Below are 19682 nucleotides of genomic sequence, written 5' to 3'. Positions count from 1 at the left end.
CTATATACCCCAAGAACAATAAGCTGAGCTTTATTTAGCAACAGATTTCTGGGAGCCCCTATTTGCTGTGATCAACCCCCAGCTAGAACCAGCACAGGGCTCTAAGGCCTTCTCTGTAGGTGTTCTCTGTCCCCAGGGGTGAGAAAACACATGTAATAGTTTCCGTTTTCTCTGGCCGTGCTTGGCAAAAGCTGAGTAAAATGGGTAAATTTGCTTTTTAAGGTTTTTGTTTTGTTTTGGTTTGGTTTGTTTCGTTTTGGTTTTGGTTTTTTGAAATGGGATCTTTCTACTGTGTAGCTTTGGCTGTCCAGGAGCTTACCATATAGACCTGGCTGGCCATGAACTCACTGAGACCCATTTGCTCCTGGCTCCTGAGTGCTGGGATTAAAGGGCTGCACCTGCTAAAGAAGTCTTTTTTATTATATGATTGTATTTTGAGATGCTTGTATGTTTGACCAACAAAATTTACCCTTTGTTAGCAACACAGGAAACAGCCAGTTTCCCCTAACATACAGTCATTCAAAGAAGCTGCAAACTGGGGAATATGGAAGTGCTGAGGGGGATGGGAGGGTGAGCAGAGAAAAAAGCCTGGCAGGTTAAGAAAAGAAAGAAAATAATCAACTGGATGTCATAAAGAAACTCAGCAGTTTGTGAGCTAGTGTCCCTTTCTTCCTAAAAGTCAGAGATGCAGAGATGAAATGGAGAAAAAGAAAATCAAAGCAGTAATGACATAAAACAAAACCAACTGACCAGTGTTGCGTTCGATTCACGAAACCCCAAAAGACCACCAAGAGTCGAACTCATTGCAAACCACATGAGGATTTTTTTTTTACAGGCTAGAGCTTGTGCTCACACCCTCACTGACACAGTGGGTGAAAGCAGAGCCCTGTGCTCAGGGTAGGTGGGTGATTTAAAGGTCCCAGTCCCTCCCAGTGTGCCCAAAGCAGGGGAATTCCTGCCTGGCAAGCATCTATTGGTTGAAAATGAGAGATCAAAGAATTAAATATTAGTTTTTGGGGGTACTGGTTTAAATCTTTTTTTGTTTGTTTTTTTTTTTTTTTTTTTTTTAATTTAAATCTTAAAACACAAGCCTAAACAAAGGCCAGCCAGGTGGAGACATGTCCAGCCACCTGGGGAGAGGAGCTAGCCTTACCCCACTCTTTTCCTGCACACTAGAGATACAGTTGCTAGGAAACTGTATGGCCAGGCCAGAACCATTTATGGTCTTGGCACCTAAAGTAAACCAATCATTTCAAAAGTCAATTTCCCTTACCCAATCATGTAACACCAATGCATGTAACCCCCTGCTTGCCGTTTTTCCCTTTAAAAACTTTATTCCCCTAGACCATCCCACCTCATTCCTCTTCGGTTTTCACAGGAAGTTTTGTGACCTGGGCTCAAGCTTGTATTAAACAAACCCTCAAGTATTTGCAGCAGAGTCAATTCCTGGTGGTCTTTGGGGGTCTCACAAATTAGACATGACAAAACAGAAAAGTGGATGTTGCATTTTAAACTGATTGGCTGTAGGAAGGCCCCCAAACCATTAACAGTCTGGCCCCTCTTGTTTGGCTGTCCTAGGGGAGAGAGGCGATCTGAGCCAATTTCTTAGCAACTGTATCTCTAGTGGGCAGGAAAAGAATGCAGTAAGGCTGATTTCTCCCCGCAGGTAGCTGCACTTGTCTCTCCCTGTCTGGCCTTTGTTCAGGCTTGTGCTTTAAACTTTAATCCAATAACCCAAAAACCTAACTTCAAATTCTTTGTTCTCTCACCAGAAACAGTAATTTTCTAAGGGTCTAAGTTTCCTTTCGCCGGGGTTCTTATCCCCTTTCCCAGGCTTTGTTGCCTACTCAGAGCTTCCTTGGGTGCTTTCTCACTGGCCAGACTATGTCTCTGGAATATTATTGATTGATTCTTCCTTCTAGAAGAGCTGACCTGAGTCAGGGGCTGGATTTGAGACTAAGAGGTGCTGGCTGAAGGCGGGACATAAAGCAGGTAGATGCACACATGTACACACTGCACAAGTACTTTGCAGGGTAGACAAGGGTGTGACAGCACTCTTGCCCCTAGGTTGGAAAGGATGAGATTGGGTGCTCTAAGCACTGAGCCAGAAGTGTAATTCATTGGGAGGGACCAGGAAAGCACAAGCTTGTTTTCAGTGGCTGCTCCTTGTCCCACTGGGTCCTGGAGGGAACAACGGAGTGGGTTAGGACAAGGCAGTCATTGATTAATTGTTTGTCTTACTTCTGCAAAGTCTGCTTTTAAGAAATCGAAACAGAGAGGGAGGGAAGTCAGGAAGCCAAGGAAGCTTTAAACATCTTTAACGTTTATCAGGAAATGGTGGGGGGGGGGAAGGGGAGGAAGTGTGAATACAAGTAATGAGGGTGGGGTATAGAAAATTGTAAATGAGTAGGGGTGAGGAAGGCAGGAAAGGGTTGGGGAGGGACAATGAGAAATTAAAGGGGAACTGGCTGTGGAGGTGGGTGAAGAGGGGGCCTGAGCGGGGGCTGAGAAGGAACAGAGAGGACGCTTAAAAGCTCTGTTACTTCATAACTTTCCTGAAGAAGAGACAGCAAGTCCTTTATTAAGGTCAGTAGAATCCTAACTCCTCCTATAACAGCATGGATTGGTTCAGGATAGCTGCAAGCATTAAATATTTTGCTATAACATGGTTCCCTTTGGATACTGGAAAAGGTAGGGGTGGGGATAGAGAAATGGATATGGAGTATTGTTGTTGTTGTTTTGTTTCCTGTTTTTTGGAGACAGGGTTTCTCTGTATGACAGAGCCCTGGCTGTCGTGAACTCACTTGGTAGACCACGCTGGCCTCGAACTCACAGAGATCTGTCCTGCCTCTGCTGAGATTAAAGCCGTGTGCCCCCTATGCCTGGCGTGGAGTGTTTTCTTGACCTCTTAACTCTTGCTCAAAAACTTGCAAGAGAACTGGAAAATTCACGTTGCTATTTGTGTTCGGGAGCCCAGCAAAGACGACCACTCAGACACAATTTATAGCCAACTGAAAGTCTTTACTCCAAGTGGCTGAGACTACATTCAAGTATTTGGGACTCAAGTTTAGTAGCCCTGAGCATTTAGATGAAGAGGATTTTAAAGACAAAAATCACATCCTGATATTTTGCTCAGCAGCTGGAGGGGAGTTTTTCACAAGCAGGCAGTTTAACAGGAGTTAAGTTAGCTGAGCCATCTTGGCCTTGAGTCCTAGGAAAGTTGGGTAATATTCCATAGGATTCTCTCTCAGGGAGATCAAATTTGAGTTAAACCTAAAATGGCCTCAGCAAGAATACAAGATGAAGGAATTCCTGCACTGTCTTTCCCTATCACCTCTGTTCATTGTTTTCTAAGTGAGTCCATAGAATGAGTCATCAGCAGGTAACACTGGTTCCCAATTTGACTGACTGATTGAGGAGTAATTTCACACCCTCAGAAATAAAAACAGACCAGTTCCTCGCTTACTTTCCAACTTTCATTTTCCCAGACTCTATCCGCTGGTCTGAGAGTGTCCCTGGTTCAGCCTAGATACAGCACTAGCAGTAATGTTCTAAGCAACCTGTTACACACTGCCATTATCTGAAGCCTTTGCCAGAGTATTGTTTGTTTACTTATTTTGATTTTATTTTTTCAAAACAGGGTTTCTCTGTGTACCCCTGGCTGTCCAGGAACTCACTTTGTAGAGCAGGACTCAAACTCACAGAGATTCACCTCTCTCTGTCTACTGAGTACTGGGATTAGATGTGTGTGCCACCGTGCCCAGACTGCCTGACATATTTTTCATCTGATGCTGAGTCTATACCACCCCTCTTGGGGTGAGGAAGAGGCAGAAAAAAGCCAGTGTGCCCAGGGTCGTGCAGCTGAGCCTAGACTCATCAGCACTCTCTCTGCTATACATGTTTTCATAGGACATCCTTGCCTCATTTACAGTCGCCGCTGCTTTTCACAAACAGGAAACTAGTAGATTTCCACTGTAGCTCATCAGCAGTAGTCACTGGTAGAAATCTGGGGCTCAGGTTCCGCAACGAGGTGTGTGTGTGTGTGTGTGTGTGTGTGTGTGTGTGTGTTAAGATCACAGATAGAGTCTTCAGATGGTTCCCGCTTGACTGAGTGCATCAGTTAAACAACAGTGTGAAGAAGCAGCCCAGGGGTGACAATTCTGAAGATAAGTTCTCCGTTCTTTGCAGCAGACTAATGATTTTATGATAAAAGACTTAAAGTGCACAATTATGTCATGTTGGTGGTTTGTACTTATGATCCCAGCACTGAAGATGAGACACGGTGATCGCAAGGCTAAAGTCAGATGAGGCTACTTGGCAAGAACCCCCTTTAAAAATAGGATTTATTCTGCAGTTAAGAGCATCCATTTGCTGCTCTTACAGAGGAGGTAAATTCAGTTCACAGCACCCACAGAGTGGCTCACAACCACCTGTACCTCAAGTTCCAGGGGACTGAGCACCCCTTTCTTGATTTCCATGGACCTTGCATTTACAGGGTACAATACATATCCAGACACACACATGCACACAAAGTTAATAAAGAAATCCTTAAGAAGAATTAACTAAAGATGATTTCTGTATCTCTCTTTATTTTTATTTGAGTAAATAACTTGACATTGTGACTACAGAAGATAAGGTCTTTCACTTCTGGAGATAGAAAGTGACTTAGACTTAAAATACCATGATGTCTCTGTCATCTAGTATATGAAAGAAAAAGTAAATTTATTGCCAGAGGCCTTTCTGGGTAATCACACCAACTCACGTTAGGTGGGTCACTTTTTGTGTTCTTAAAACACAGCCCAAATAATGAAATAGAGGTTTTCCCTGAACCTCTTCTGGAGCCACCTTAAGCCCATAGGCACACAACTGAGAGATCAGTTATAGCATTTCTTGTAGTTAGGCTCTGCCCTTGTGGAAGATAAAGGACATCATCCAGATAGTGAACTAAATAAACCTGTGAGTGTTTCTTTTTAATTTTTTGTAAAGCTATATCTACACATTTTTGACAAAAGGTAGGATTATTTTTCATACCTTGAGGGAGGACTTTCTCATGATATCTATGATATGGCTGTCTTATATTTGTAAAGGGAAGACTAAAGCCAACTCTCTTATGGTCTTGAGGACTTAAAGGACTTAAAAGAAACAATCCTATAAATCTATAACTATGACTTTATCATCCCTAGGAGCAGCAGAAAGAGAAGGCAAGCCAGGTTGGATAGTTTCCATAATCTCACTAATTTTTCTCAAGTCTTGTTTACTTTTTCTCAAGCCTCCACTTTCCTGATTTCTTTTAAATAACAAATATAGAAGCATTCCAGGGACTCTTCTGTATGTCCCGTTGCAATTGTTCATTAACCAGATCTGTGGCTGCTTGTATCCTTTCTGCAGTCAGGGCCCATTATTGCACCCACACAGGAATCTCAGATTACTAAGTAATGGAGTCAGCAGCTGTTTCAATAGTACCCTCTAGGAAAAGGGTTTTTAAGGTGTTTTTTAAATGAGTAAAGGATCTTTTTAAATTATTTTGTTTTATTTTATGTGCATCTGTGTGATCCCTTGCAATTGGTGTTACAGACAGTTGTGAGCTGCTATGTGGGTGCTGGGAATTGAACCTAGGTCTTTTAGGAAGAACAGACAGTACTCTTAACCACTGAGCCATCTCTCCAGGCCCTCTAGGAAAACATTTTTATCAAAACCTTATTTCTGTCTATTTTGATCCTGTTTAAGTTCTATAGGTTCTGCAATACCCTGACTATTTTTCCCCAGTCCCTTATTGGGATCAAATTTCATTTGTGTCATTTGAGCAGCAACTTAATTATTTGTTCCTATTAAAAGAAGTCCCATCTATTCCAAAATGTCTCTTCCTTTTAATATGAAAGGTAAAGATGGAATCACACAGGGACAAAAGAAACCCCAGGGTTTTTCGTCTGCCCATGTTAACACAACAGTGCTTTTTGCAACATTGGCTGTTTGTCCTGGGCCTGTTAAAGTTGATGGGGTATTCTGAGTTTTCCAAGAGGAGCGTCTGTCTTTTCCAGCAACACAGGAAACCTCAGCTCCTGTACCTATAAGATCTTCATTACTCTATACCTGTAAGATTTTTATGGGGCACCCAGAATGCCCTCTCACTAGATGCAAACCCCCGGCTTCCTCTTTCTCTTGGGGAGGCTGCTCTTCCTAATGAAACATAAGTGAGCAAAAGCAACTGTGCAACTCTCTGTCCCAGATGTATTTCTGTGGTTTGGGGGGAGGGGGAGGAAGGTAAAGCATAACCTTAATCTCTCCGGCAAAATCTGAACCAATTAGCCCTGAATGACCTAAATTCCTTGTGGGGAGATTGAACTTCTTCCTAGAATAAGTCCCATATACCTGGAGGCAGAAGGCCAAACACCCCAGTGGGTATACAAATTGTGGGAGAATCTGGGATTAATACTGCTGAAGTGGTGGAGCTGAGGGTCAATCCTGCACTGCCTGGAGTGTCCTGGAGGAGTTGTTGGACCCCTCTAGGCTGAGGGGGATCATATTACTCTCATTAGCAAGGCTAAGCATTTCTCCCGGAGCCATTCTAGGAGGGAGCAACATTCCATCATATCTGGCACAGCATTCTCTTCTCCAGTGAAAGTCCTTTGACATCGAGGCTATATTGGTTTTTGCATATTAATGAAAGCTGTGTTTGTCTGTGGCATTCTGCCAGAGGCTGGGAGCTGTCCCACAGTGGGAATTCTTTTCTCTTCTTTCTTGAAACAGTTCCTACTAAAATGTCCTAGTTGGCCACATGAAAATCCTATTTTATGCCTTTCTTTTTGGATGTAGTTTTTCTGACCTTTTAAAAACTGCGTGGTGGTCTGTCCCTGCAAGGCTACTGCAAAAGCTACTCTTTGTAAATGGGAAGGGGAGACCTCAGAACGTATTCTAACAAATTCATTAAGATCTCAAGACACACATGGTATACACTCACTTATAAGTGGTTATTAGACATATAATATAGGATAAATATATTAAAATCTATACTCCTAAAAAAGCTAAACAACAAGGAAGACCCCAGGGAAGATGCTCAATCCTCATTCAGAAGGACAAATACGATAGACATTGGAAGCAGGAGAAGACAGGGAACAGGACAGGAGACTATCACAGAGGGCCTCTGAAAGACTCTACTGATCGAGGTATCAAAGCAGAGGCTGAGACTCATAGCCAAGCTTTGGGCAGAGGGCATGAAATTTTATAAAAGAAAGGAGAGATAAAAAGACCTGGAGGGAACAGGAGCTCCACAAGGAGACCAACAGAGCCAAAAACTGGACCCTCGGGGCCCTGCAGAGACTGATATCCCAACCAAGGACCATACAATGGAGAGGTCCTAAAATCCCTGCTCAAAATTAGCCCATAGACTCAGTCTCCAAATGGGTTTCCTAGTAAGGGGATCAGGGGCTGTCTCTGGCATGAATTCAGTGTCTGTCACTGATCACCTCCCCCATAGGGTGCTGCCTTGCCAGGCCACAGAGGAAGACAATGCAGCCAGTCCTGATGAGACCTGATAGGCTAGGGTCAGATAGAAGGGGAGGAGGACCACCCTTATCAGTGGATTAGGGGAGGGGCTTGGGAGAAGAGGGAGGGAAGGTCTGATTGGGAGGAGACAAGGGAGGAGCCCACAGCCAGGATACAAAGTAAATAAATAATAATAATTAAACTTTAAAAAAAATTTTAAAAGATCTTATTTTCTAATTAGACTTAGTGGAGTCTGGCAACCAGACATTTCCACTGCACAGTATATGACAGCTGTACAGATTCTGCCAAATTAAATCACTTTGAAATCGGTGTTTCAGGTGAACCATTCCGTTTCTTCTTCAAGCTACCATGAACTCTGAAGCTGGCAGTTCACAGGGCGATATAAGGAACTACCATTCTTCTCAGGTAGGTCTCTATACCCTGTTCTGAGATAGACACATAGCAGACTTGGCCATCCTTGGTCCTAGCTTGCATAGTTCTTCCTGCCAGGAATCTGCTTCTTTGTGTATTGTGAAATTATCTCCATTTACCTCATTCTTCCTCTTTTAGTGCATGGGACTGGAGAAGGGATTTGTAATTCAAGTTTAAGACATATTAAAGAAGTTTTTATTTAGGTAAAATTTATAATTTTGTCTAAAATAATAATGGTGATAAAAATCAAATGCAACCTAGTAAGATAAACTTTGGGAAAATGAAATCAACATATTTCTTCTTTTTATTTTATTTTTTCTTATCAGTTACATTTTATTAACTCTGTATCCCAGCCGTGTCCCGATCCCTCATTCCCTTCCAGCCCCTCCCTCCCTCCCTCATCTCCACCATGCCCCTTTCCAAGTCCACTGATGGGGGGGACCTCCTCCCCATTCATCTGATCCTATTTCATAGCATGGAAATAGTCTGGGTATGGATGATCAGTTGAATCACAACAACCCATATTATAGTACTTAAGTTTATAAAATGACTGCCTTGTGTATTGATTTTTACTGCGACCTTGTCAGGCAGTTGAGGAAGACTATGTTTTCCATCTGTTTATTGAGAGGAAGGAGAGAAAGAAGTTGCTGGGGGTAAGGGAAGAACTGAAGACTTGGGTAAGTTTCCTGACGTGAAATCAGAGCTCTTTCTACCCTCCAGGCTCAGTTATAAAAGTGAGCCTTTTTTGAACCTGCAAAGCTCCTTGAATATATCAGGAAGGCTGAGTACTGACAAGCATTTGAGAGTGCCACTTCAAAGCCCCTGACTTGTTTCTTCTTATCCAAGTTCCAAAAATATAGATGACTCAAAAAGCTAGAAAACCAATGTCAAGCCTAGATATGCCTCTGTCTTACTCTATTACAGAGCAATAATCTAACAACTGCATACACTACTTCCCTTTCCCCTAAAAGTGTCAGGTCAAGCAAGACCTGTAATCCCAGCACTCTGAAATCTGGAGAAAATAATTACATTCCAATGTAAATAATTACATAATTATGTCAGGACTCTATAATGTTCCAAGAAACAACAACAATAACCACAACACACATACACACACACACACACACACACACACACACACACACACACACACCACATGCAGGGAAAAAAATATCTAAATTGCCCCAAATGTCTTTCAATAGGTGAAAATCACTTGCAGCACTTCAAACAGTGTGACAAAGGTGCTGTTGGTGACAGCATTTATACTGCAGAAATTTCTGGGCATGACTAGAGTAAATTTCTATTATCTTACATTCTTCTTAATCTCTACATTGGAGACTATTGGTGTTATTTCAAATAATAGCAGAATTCATCTTTATCCTGCTCTTCATTGCTGTCCTTATTACCAGTGTGTAGCATCACTGGAATATGAAGAATATGAAGCCATGACTGTTGCCACGATTTTCATGATAACATGACATAGGAAAAATGAATCACCACACAGATCTTGAGTGAGTCCTATAAAAACGGGAGTTATGTACACAAAGTTTACAAAAAGAGAATGGGTAGATCAGAGGGAGATGATTAGTATTAGCATTCACATATTCAGTTTCCTCAGTAGTTATTATGTGATATTAGGGAAGGAACTTATAAGGATAATGTTCAGTTCCTCAATATGTTTACCAAAATGTCAGGGAGGCTATTTTCTTTCCCACCTAGTTATAAGAACTGAGTATTGATGTAATAGAGGATATGGTAGATTCTTTCATATTAGATGACTAAAGGTATCTACTACCAAAAAATAACTATTTTTATAAGCAAATAATTCATTAATACTTTTTATTATCATTGAATACTTGGTACTAAATCATTGTACTGTGCTCTTTCTGAATTTAGCATTTTAAAATTAAGAGAATTTAATCCTGGCATAGTGAGATGCCCTTAAAATGCAGGCACTAGAAGGCACAAGCAAGAAAATTATAAGTTTGAGGCCACCAGGGACTAATTGGAGAGTTCCAGGAAAGCCTTGGTTACATAATAAAACCCTACAGCAGAAAAACAACAACAGACCAACATATGAATACAATTTCCATTGCAATATACCACTGTGCTTGGAAAAGATGAAAATTGTATTGCTTTAAATAATAAACAATACCTAAATACCCCATCAGGAAGGTTATAGATTTTAAAATATCTGTATAGCACTGTGTCTTCCCTCTTTTTTTGTCGGGAAATGTATCATAGGCAATATGAGATTACCTAACTGATTTGATAGAAAGGAAGCTGAACTTGTATTTTGGATCTCAAGGTAAACTTGGACTCATTATATTCAATGGTCTTTTGAGGTTGGCACTGAGTTTCCCACAGAAATTTTGTGAATTGCACACTAAAAATGGAAACATTGGACTATATACCACTTTTTTTTTTTAGGTCCGCAAAGAAGAGCAGAGTGATTACAATACCTATCAAATTAAGGTGGAACCTAGAAAAAGAGCAAATGATATAACAAACACACAGGACCAACAGGAATACTCACCTAAGAAATGTCGGCAACATCAGACCACTTCTCCAAATCAGAGAATTACCATCACCTTAGACGGAAATGACAAGGAAAATAAAAATATGAAACACCAGGCCACAGAGAGGAACACAGATAGGTCATATGAAGCACGCATCAGTGTCAATGCTGTCAACGAAGAGACAGAAAGTCAAAAGGGTGGGTGCATAAACCTTGGCGTGTCCCTCTATTTTCCAGAAGTGGGTATTACATTTTCTGAAACTGAAAGTGAAGAGAGTAAAGATAAGCAAGTGAGTGGTTGGCAGAACCAGGTACGTACTGACCACATCGAATCTGACGGGGAGAGGGATGAAAGGATCCTCAAGTGTAGAGAACATCACCAACACTCCTTTGTACAGAGTGACCATCCGAAGCCCATTAAAGACCTGGACACCATCAGAGAAGACACCCAGCCAGTTGATGAGTTAGAGGGCAAGCTCCTTCAGACTGAGGTTGAGAGACAAAAGTATCCTCAAGCAGCAGACTCCACTGATTTAGAGAAGCCATCTTACTGCACGTTAAAAGAATACATTGTGGATGAGTACCCCGTGTTGAAAAGAGAATGTGAGAAACTCAGAGCATACATCAGGGAAGAGAGTGAAAACACAACTAAGAAGACTTCCTCATTTGAAATGCAGAAAGCAAACTTCAGGAAACTGACAAAAAACTCCACCCCAGCTAAAGTGCTCAAACTTCTTTCACGGTTCAGTGACTCAGTTGGGCTCCTAGTTTGGAACAACGATGGAAACGAAGGCTGTGCCACCTGCTTCGTTTTTACAGGATTGTACATCTTCACTTGCCGGCATGTAATAAATGACATCGTGGGGAAAGGCGTAGAGCAAAGTAAGTGGGCAGATACAATTAATCAATGTGCGAAAGTCACATTTGATTATGAAGAGTCCCTGGCAAATGAAGACAACTGCTTCTTTTCTGTTGAACCCTGGTTTGGGATATCTGATGAAACTCTTGACTACGCTGTCCTGAAACTGAAGGAAAACGAACAACAAATACCTGCTGGGTTGTATAATGGAACAGCTCCTGTACCGTCCAGTGGGTTGATTTATATTATTGGTCATCCTGATAGGAAACAGAAGCATAGTGATGGCTGTGCTGTAGTTTCTCGAGACGAGCACGCTCAGGAAAGAGAAGCAGTGGAAGGCAGTGCCACTATGCAATATATCCATATGTACACCCAAAGAAGCTTCCAAGAAGCAGTTCACGAAACTGGTGTGCTTGCCCGTGACAACACTTTTTATTGTGGCTCTTCTGGATCTCCTGTATTCGATTCTAAAGGGTCACTGGTAGCCATGCACACTGCTGGCTTCATTTGTGAGTATGAAAGAGATGTTTCTAGTATCATCGAGTTTGGCACGGCTATGGAATCCATCCTCACCGACATTAAACAAAAGCATGAAACATGGTATAATGAGGAATGTGTAAACCGACAGGATGTAGAAATGAATAGTCTAGATTATTGAGAAGTGGAGAAAATTTACTCTAGTTTCTTTTTCCCTTAAAAAAAAAAACTTTTATTCCTTGAAAGTCTCACACATGAATACAACGTATATTGATCAAATTCACCTACTTCCGCCTTTTCCCAACTCTTCCAGGACCCTAATCTGTAACTCAGTTTCACGTCTCTTTTATTATTTGCTTTTCATAAACTTCCTGAGTCCAGTTATTCCTGCCAAGATGTACATAACTGTGTGGCCACCTACTGGGACATGAGCACCTACCAGCAGCCATGTCTCCAAAGGAGAGTGAGTTTCCTGGCATCATCGGCCGTCGATTGTCAATAGCTCCTCAGACAGGGATAGTTTCCTGGGGGCCTCCCTCATCCTTGCAGGAATCTTGATTGGCTTGATCTTGCCTCTGTGAGTCTGTGTCTGCAACGTCCCTGCCACACCTAGAAGTCAGTATTCTATAGGTCACCCCCCCCCCCCCCGCTCTTACATTCTTTTGCCCACTTGTCCTCGAAGTTTCCTGAGAGGACGAGGGTTAATACAGATGACCCATCCACCCCTGAACACTCAACACTTGAACATTATTACAAGTCTTCTCTGATCAATGGTGAGTATAGCTCAAATTTCCACACATATGTCAGCTATTTTCTTCCACTTTTTTTTATTTTTTATTTTATTTTCTTTTTTATTTATTTTTTATTTTTTTTATCAGTTACATTTTATTAACTCTGTATCCCAGCCGTGTCCCGATCCCTCATTCCCTCCCAGTCCCTCCCTCCCTCCCTCCCTCCCTCCCTCCCTCCCTCCCTCCCTCCCTCCCTCCCTCCCTCATCTCCACCGTGCCCCTTTCCAAGTCCACTGATGGGGGGACCTCCTCCCCATTCATCTGATCCTGTTTTATCAGGTATCTTCAGGACTGGCTGCAAAGCCCTCCTCTGTGGCCTAACAGGACTGCTCCTCCCTTCGGGGGTGGGGAGACCAAAGAGCCAGTCATTGAGTTCCTGTTAGAAATAGTCCCTGTTCCCCTCACTTTGGGAAACCAATTGGTTACTGAGCTACCACAGGCTACATCTGAGTGGAGGTTCTAGGTTATATCCATACATGGTCCTTGGTTGAATGTCAGTCTCAGAAAAGACCCTGTGCCCAGATATATTTGGTCCTTGTGGAGCTCCTATCCTTTCCCCATCAGACTAACTCCCCTTCTTTCTTATGATTCCCTGTACTCTGCCAAAGGTTTGGTCATGAGTCTTTGCTTTGAAAACACTGCTAGTTAGAGTCTTTCAGATGCGCTCAGTAGACTCCTGTCATATGTTCAATGCACATCCCATCTGTCTTTCTAAACGAGGATTGATCATTTCTTCCGCTTTTTTAAAAATACAGGATGTTTATTAATTCTTTTAAACTCTAAGACATGCATACAATGTATTTGATCAGATTTACCTTCCTCTTCTTCTTCTTCTTCTTCTTCTTCTTCTTCTTCTTCTTCTTCTTCTTCTTCTTCTTCTTCTTCTTCTTCTTCTTCTTCTTCATTTGCTATTTATACAATATCCTGCCTACATGTTTGCCTGCAGGCCAGAAGAAGGCACCTGACCTCATTATATAGACGGTTGTGAACCACCATATGGTTGCTGAGAATTGAACTCAGGACCTTTGGAAGAACAGCCAGTGCTCTTAACCTCTGAGCCATCTCTCCAGCCCCTGTTCGTCTTCTTAACTCCTCTCCATAACTCCTCCCAGATCTATCCCACCCCTCTTCCAACTTAACATCCTCTTTTTCTGTTTTTAAAGTAACACGGTGAGTCCAATTTTTGCTACCCATATGCTGTCAGGTATTAGGGCATGGTACTGGAGGATGTTTGAACCACCAGAACCCACACCCTTAAGAAAACTGACTTCTCCTTCCCAAGTAGCATCGACTACCAGAAACCTCAGCTAAGAGCTGGGGCTCATAAGTCCTTCCCCCCTCCTCCTTCTCAACTGAAAATCAGATGGTAATATCTACTCTTATAATTAAGTTAACTTGAAGGTCCTATGGTCTTATTTGGAGTTCATTAGCTTATACCAAATGTCCCCTTTTCTGTTCCCAGATTCCATCCACACTTACCTTCAGTTATCATGTCTCCTTACATCCCTGAAGGCTGTGACAGCTTTTCAGAGCTGTTGTTTTTGATCACCCTGACAGTTAGGAAGAATACTGGTCAGGCAGTTTGGTGATAAAGTTTGCCTGATAGGTTTCTGATGACTAGACTCAGGTATGAGTTCTGAGTGTGATCACAATCAGGTATCATTTCCACACTGGCAGCATCAAAGGCTCATTTAGCCACATGATATTCGCACCTACTGTTCTTGACTCTTGTCATCCGGCTAAAGTGGTGTTTGCCAGGTTTCTCCTTCCTGAAGTTATAGCTCTTTTCCTCCTCTTTCCATTTTCTGTATTATACCCATGGGAATGAAGTTACCATGCACAGCCCTCGTTTAAGGAGTGGAGACTGATGTTCCTCCTTTCTGGGGTATCTACGTAATTGATTAGGATTATCCTGTGATTTGAATTTTTCTTCTTATTCCCTTATTCAGGAATATCAGTAAAGGTACTGACACTGTGCCCCATTGTCAATTGCAATGTACCCTCCCAGCTCTCCCCACTCATGTGCATGCATGCCTACCGCCAGGACTGTATTACACCAACCACATTCCGAAGTTCTTTTTTTTTGAAATTTGAACCCAGAGCTTTATGAATACTAAGCATGTCTGAAGAACTGAGCCACTCTATTGGCCCCAGCAATTTTAAGTAATGTATTCTCTTCTTTTGTATCTGTGCCTCTCATATTCATGGAAAGAGTACTTTCATCTTAAAAATAATGAATTAAAATTGGCCAAGCAAATATATGTATGTGTAATAACCTGGATAGATTAGATTAGATAGATAGATAGATGATAGATAGATAGATAATAGATAGATGATAGATAGATAATAGATAGATAGATAGATAGATGATAAATAGATGATAGATAGGTAGGTAGATAGATGATAGATAGATAGATGATAGATAGATAATAGATAGATAGATAGATAGATGATAAGTAGATAATAGATAGATAGATAGATGATAGGTAGATAATAGATAGATGATAGATAGGTAGGTAGGTAGATGATAGATAGATAGATAGATGATGGATAGATACATAGATATATAGATATAGATAGATGATAGATAGGTAGATTTCTAAATATTTGCATCCATAGTCATTTGTAGCTACAATAAATTACAAAATCATCAGAGATGTCATCAAATTTGGTTCATAACTATATAGAACATTTCAGCCTCTTCTCAGCAATCTCTATAATGGGTTCCAACTTTGGGAAATATTAATCTTACCATATATCAGTCATTTAATTATTAATTAATTAGAGTATAGATAGATAAATACATAGATGGTATATAGATAGATAGATAGATGTATACACATATACATAGAAATATAAATAAATAGATAATAGCTACATAGATAACTGCATGGGTACATAGGCAATAGATAAATACATAGATAAACACATAATTGCTATATGCATACATAAATACGTAGAAATAGACATATAGATTAAATGTATAGATAAAGAGCCATAGATTCATACATTATAAAGATGTAGATATTTCTATAGCTACATGGATATATGCCTAAATATGTAGATGACAGATACACAGCAATACCATATATGGCAAAATTGTTCATTTGTCCTTGGATGAGAAATAATGTTTTATCAACTAAATAATGTGCTCCTGTGCAATTTCTTTTGCTTTAATCTGACATATGCCATTCCCTTCTAAAGTTGGGTCAGGGCTTCCACCCCACCCTACACACACACCAATAGGGTGAAAATCTTTAAACATTTGTAATGGTTACATAAATAATACATTCTCTTAGGATAGACTACATTCATGCTGCCTTTTGATCTCTTGAGTTCCCAAATGATTTTGTAAATTTGTGTAATTTTAAATTCACAGTGTGACAATTCCTGGATTTAGCAGGAACCCCTGCTTGAGGCCAGAATTCGCACTACCAAACTGTACATGGGTTTGAAGCTCTCCACTGAAGCAGTGGTCCTCAACCTTCCTAGTACTCCAACCCTTGAATGCAGTAATGCCACACATCTGTTAGGGTATCTGCAGAGTGATTTAGCTCCTATCAAGTCCCTGTTCTGTTCTTTCCTCTTCCTGAATGCTGGAGACCATCCACATTCTTATGGGCCTCATAGTTGTACCTTCTCCAGAATTTCACATAAGTGGAGCCGTATGGCATGTACCTGTCAAGGCTGCCAGTAGCCTGTTAAAGTTTCTCGTATATTTCATGGGTTGATTATTCATTATTGCTTAGTGATATATGGATTTGTTGCAATCTGTTTATTTACTCTCTTTCAAGAGAACTTAGTTGCTTCCAGTGTTCAGCGATTATGAATAAAATTGCTACAAAACTTTGTGGGTTTGGTTTTTGTATGACATACATTTTCAACAGTGTTGGCCAAATATCAACCAAAGACTATAATTAGAGTCTATGCTGACAATGTTTAGCTTTGTAAAAATCTGCCAAAATTCTTTCAAAGTAATTACTATTTTGCATATTCAAACGGTAACAAATTAGAGGTCCTATCCTCCAACCCCAACACTCGGCGTCATCTGGTTCTGTGTTGTGGTTTATTTGATTTGGGTTTGAGGCATACTACTGGGAAGGCTGGAGGGCTTCTAAGGATTACAAGATGTATTAAAGAAGTGGAGGCTAGTTAAAGGAAGCTAGTGGAAGCTAGAATATAATACACTTAAGAATGAGAGGCTTCTGAGTATGAGAGGAACAGGAGAAAATATCTTACATAAAACTGCAACTACAGAACACCAACCCAAAGTCCTGGAGCAGGGAGAAAAGTTGTTGAGAGAGGTGAAGATGCCTGAGGTGGTGCTATATCTAGTTGCCATGCCACTACCAGTAATTTATGGAGAAATCACAAAGCCACCAAATTAGATCTAACTTATAAGTCAGATACTGCAAACTCTTATCTGACCTCTTTCTATAATCTCCCAAGAAATAATTGGTTTCTACCTTCTTTTTTTTTAATGTTTAGTCTTTGAAGGTTTCTCTCTCACACATGCATACACACACACACACACACACACACACACACACACACACACACAGTGTATTTTAATCATATCCATAGCTCCCTTTAACTCCATCTGGATCTCATTTCACCTTTCCAACCTTATATCTCCTCTTCTTTCTCGTTCTTCCACTCTTCCTCCATCTCTTCTTATTTTTTAAATAACCTTCTGAGTCCAAAATTAGCACTACCAAAATGCACATAGATTTGAAACTATCCACTAAAACAGTGGTTTTCAACCTTCCTGGTGCTGCAACCCATTAATACAGTTCCTCATATTGTGGTGACCTCCAACCATAAAATTATATTGTTTTGGTATTCTTTTTTTAATTAAATTTTTATTTTTTACATTAATTACACTTTATTCTCTTTGTATCCCAGCTGTAGCCCCCTCCCTCATTTCCTCCCAATCCCATCCCCCCTCCCTCATCTCCTCCCATGCCCCTCTCCAAGTCCACTGATAGGGGAAGTCCTCCTCCCCTTCCATCTGACCCTAACCTATCAGGATTCATCAGGACTGGCTGCATTGTCTTCCTCTGTGGCCTGGTAAGGCTTCTTATCCCTCAGGAGGGATGCTCAAAGAGCCAGCCACTGAGTTCATGTCAGAGATAGTCCTTGTTCCCTTAATATGGGATACTGAGCTACCATGGGCTACATCTGAACAGGGGTTCTAGGTTATATCCATAAATGGATCTTGGTTGGAGTATCAGTCTTAGAAAAGACCCCTGTGCCCAGATATTTTGGTTCCGTTTTTTATTTTATTTTATTTTATTTGCTACTGTTATGAGTCATAATGTAAACATCTGATATGTGACCCCTGTGAAAGGTTCATTCAGCCCTCAAGGGCGTCATGACCCAGAAGTTAAGAACCACTGCATTAGAGCATAATTCACCTACCCGGGACTACGCTGCTGTAAAACAAAAATATTTGTCTCTTGTGTTTCTCTCTTCCCGTTTGCTGTTGATCGTCCTTTTACTTTATCTCCTTGGTATGTAGTTTCACGCTTTTCAAAATATCTTCTGACTGGAACCATATCGCATACAGTTTTCCAACCAGTTGGGGAAGCCTCCCGTGCTCTTCTTTCACTGCTGCTGCCATGGTGCCTGGCCTGAGCTTGTGTAGGTTTGTGTAAGCTTTCACATCTGCTGTGAGTTCATCAATGCTATACCCACATCATGTCCAGGAAATTGTGTTAGAGCAGCCTTCTCTGACCTCAGGCCTTTAAGCCTCTATTTTAGTTTTCACACATACTACGTTATTTCACACCTATGACGTTTTGGTTGATTCTCATCCCCACAGCCCTCCCTTCCTTCTCCTGCTCCTCCCTGTTGCCCTCTGCCCTCACTATTTCCCCTTTCGCTTTCTCCCTATGTTTCCTTTGAAACATATTTTTACCACACACACATTTAGTGGTGCATATGTGTGTGGCCATATGATACCAAGACTGGGGTATGGAGATCAGAGTACAACTTTAGGGGAGTAGTTAATTCTCTTCTTCTAACACATGCATTCCAGGGCTTGAACTCAAGTCCTCAGGCTTGGTGGTGGCAAATGCTTTTACCTGCTGAGTGCCTCACAGGTCTTTATATCATGTTTTCTATTGTTCTCCCAACTTTCTTTCTTAGTGCTTCCCCTTCCTAATGACCCGTTTCTGTTCCTATCTGTCTGGTTTCCAGACCTCTGCCCGTATTTATTCCTACCTAACTATACAGGCAAATTCCTTAAATGTGTGGGTTTTTTTTTTTTGTCTCATTTGTCATTTTGACCATTATTCTTCCCAAAATATTTACTTTCACTACAAGCTTAATTGTTTTGCCAAATTTCCTTATTCTTACACATTTTTAAGAGAACCAGAAAGAAATTGAATTTCAGATTCTGAAAACAATCCCAATCTATACACCCCATATTACTTAAAACTTGTATCCATAATTTACAGACAACTTCAACAAAACCAAAACCAAAAAAGCCAACCCGTAAAGTACGTTTATAGTGCAGGCATTTTTTTGTTTGTATTTCTTTTTTATATTTAATATAATTTTTTTCATTTATTACAGTTTATTCACTTTGTATCCTAGCTGTAGCCCCCACCCTAGTCCCCTCCTAATCCCGCCCTCCCTCACTCCTCTCCTCCCATGCCCCTTCCCCAGTCCACTGATAGGGGAGGACCTCCTTCCCTCCCTTGTGACCCTAGCCTATCAGGTCTCATCAGGACTGTGTTTCATAGTCCTCCTCTGTGGCTTGGTAAGGCCGTTAAAGGGTAGGCTCACAACCATAAATATACGTGCAGGCACTTTTTATAGAAGTACTTTATATGTCGCAATGCCACTTGAAGACCTCCTGTGTGTGCGAGTCAGAAGTCTGGAGATAGGAAGGGTGTGTGATCAGGAAGCCATCCCACAGCAATAATAATGTAGCAGATATAACAGCTGTTCACATCGAGGAAAGCTGTGAGACTAAAAACAGAGAAAGTGGAGGGGGTCGTAAGGTTGTTAGAGATTGAAAAAAAAAAAAAGAAAAAAAGAAACTCAGCAACACTTAATGTCCTTTCTGCTGCACGCAAGCTGTGCTTTGCCAGCATTTCTATATTCACTGGGCTCC

The 19682-nt window shown here is 41.1% G+C and overlaps 1 protein-coding gene across 1 annotated transcript; it reads left to right on the top strand.

Annotated features, from left to right (window-relative positions):
- The first annotated feature begins 2419 nt into the window (after positions 1-2419).
- LOC110563980 (serine protease FAM111A-like) lies at positions 2420-12598 on the top strand. Its single transcript, XM_060386907.1, has 3 exons — positions 2420-2586; positions 7821-7908; positions 10345-12598. Exons 2-3 carry the CDS (start codon positions 7852-7854, stop codon positions 11947-11949), a joined length of 1662 nt encoding a protein of 553 aa, XP_060242890.1. The 5' UTR covers positions 2420-2586; positions 7821-7851; the 3' UTR covers positions 11950-12598.
- The last annotated feature ends 7084 nt before the right edge of the window (positions 12599-19682 follow it).

This window comes from Meriones unguiculatus, chromosome 1 (assembly GCF_030254825.1).
Source record: "Meriones unguiculatus strain TT.TT164.6M chromosome 1, Bangor_MerUng_6.1, whole genome shotgun sequence".
Classification (NCBI taxonomy): domain Eukaryota; kingdom Metazoa; phylum Chordata; class Mammalia; order Rodentia; family Muridae; genus Meriones; species Meriones unguiculatus.
Note: the sequence above shows the minus strand (reverse complement) of the source record. Positions and strands in the feature narration are given on the sequence as shown.

Excerpts from the sequence above, each read along its gene's own strand:
- LOC110563980 (XM_060386907.1), top strand. The coding sequence starts at position 7,852 with ATGAACTCTGAAGCTGGCAGTTCACAGGGCGATATAAGGAACTACCAT. Across the intron at positions 7,909-10,344 it reads GGAACTACCATTCTTCTCAG|GTCCGCAAAGAAGAGCAGAG; the intron begins GTAGGTCTCTAT and ends TTTTTTTTTTAG.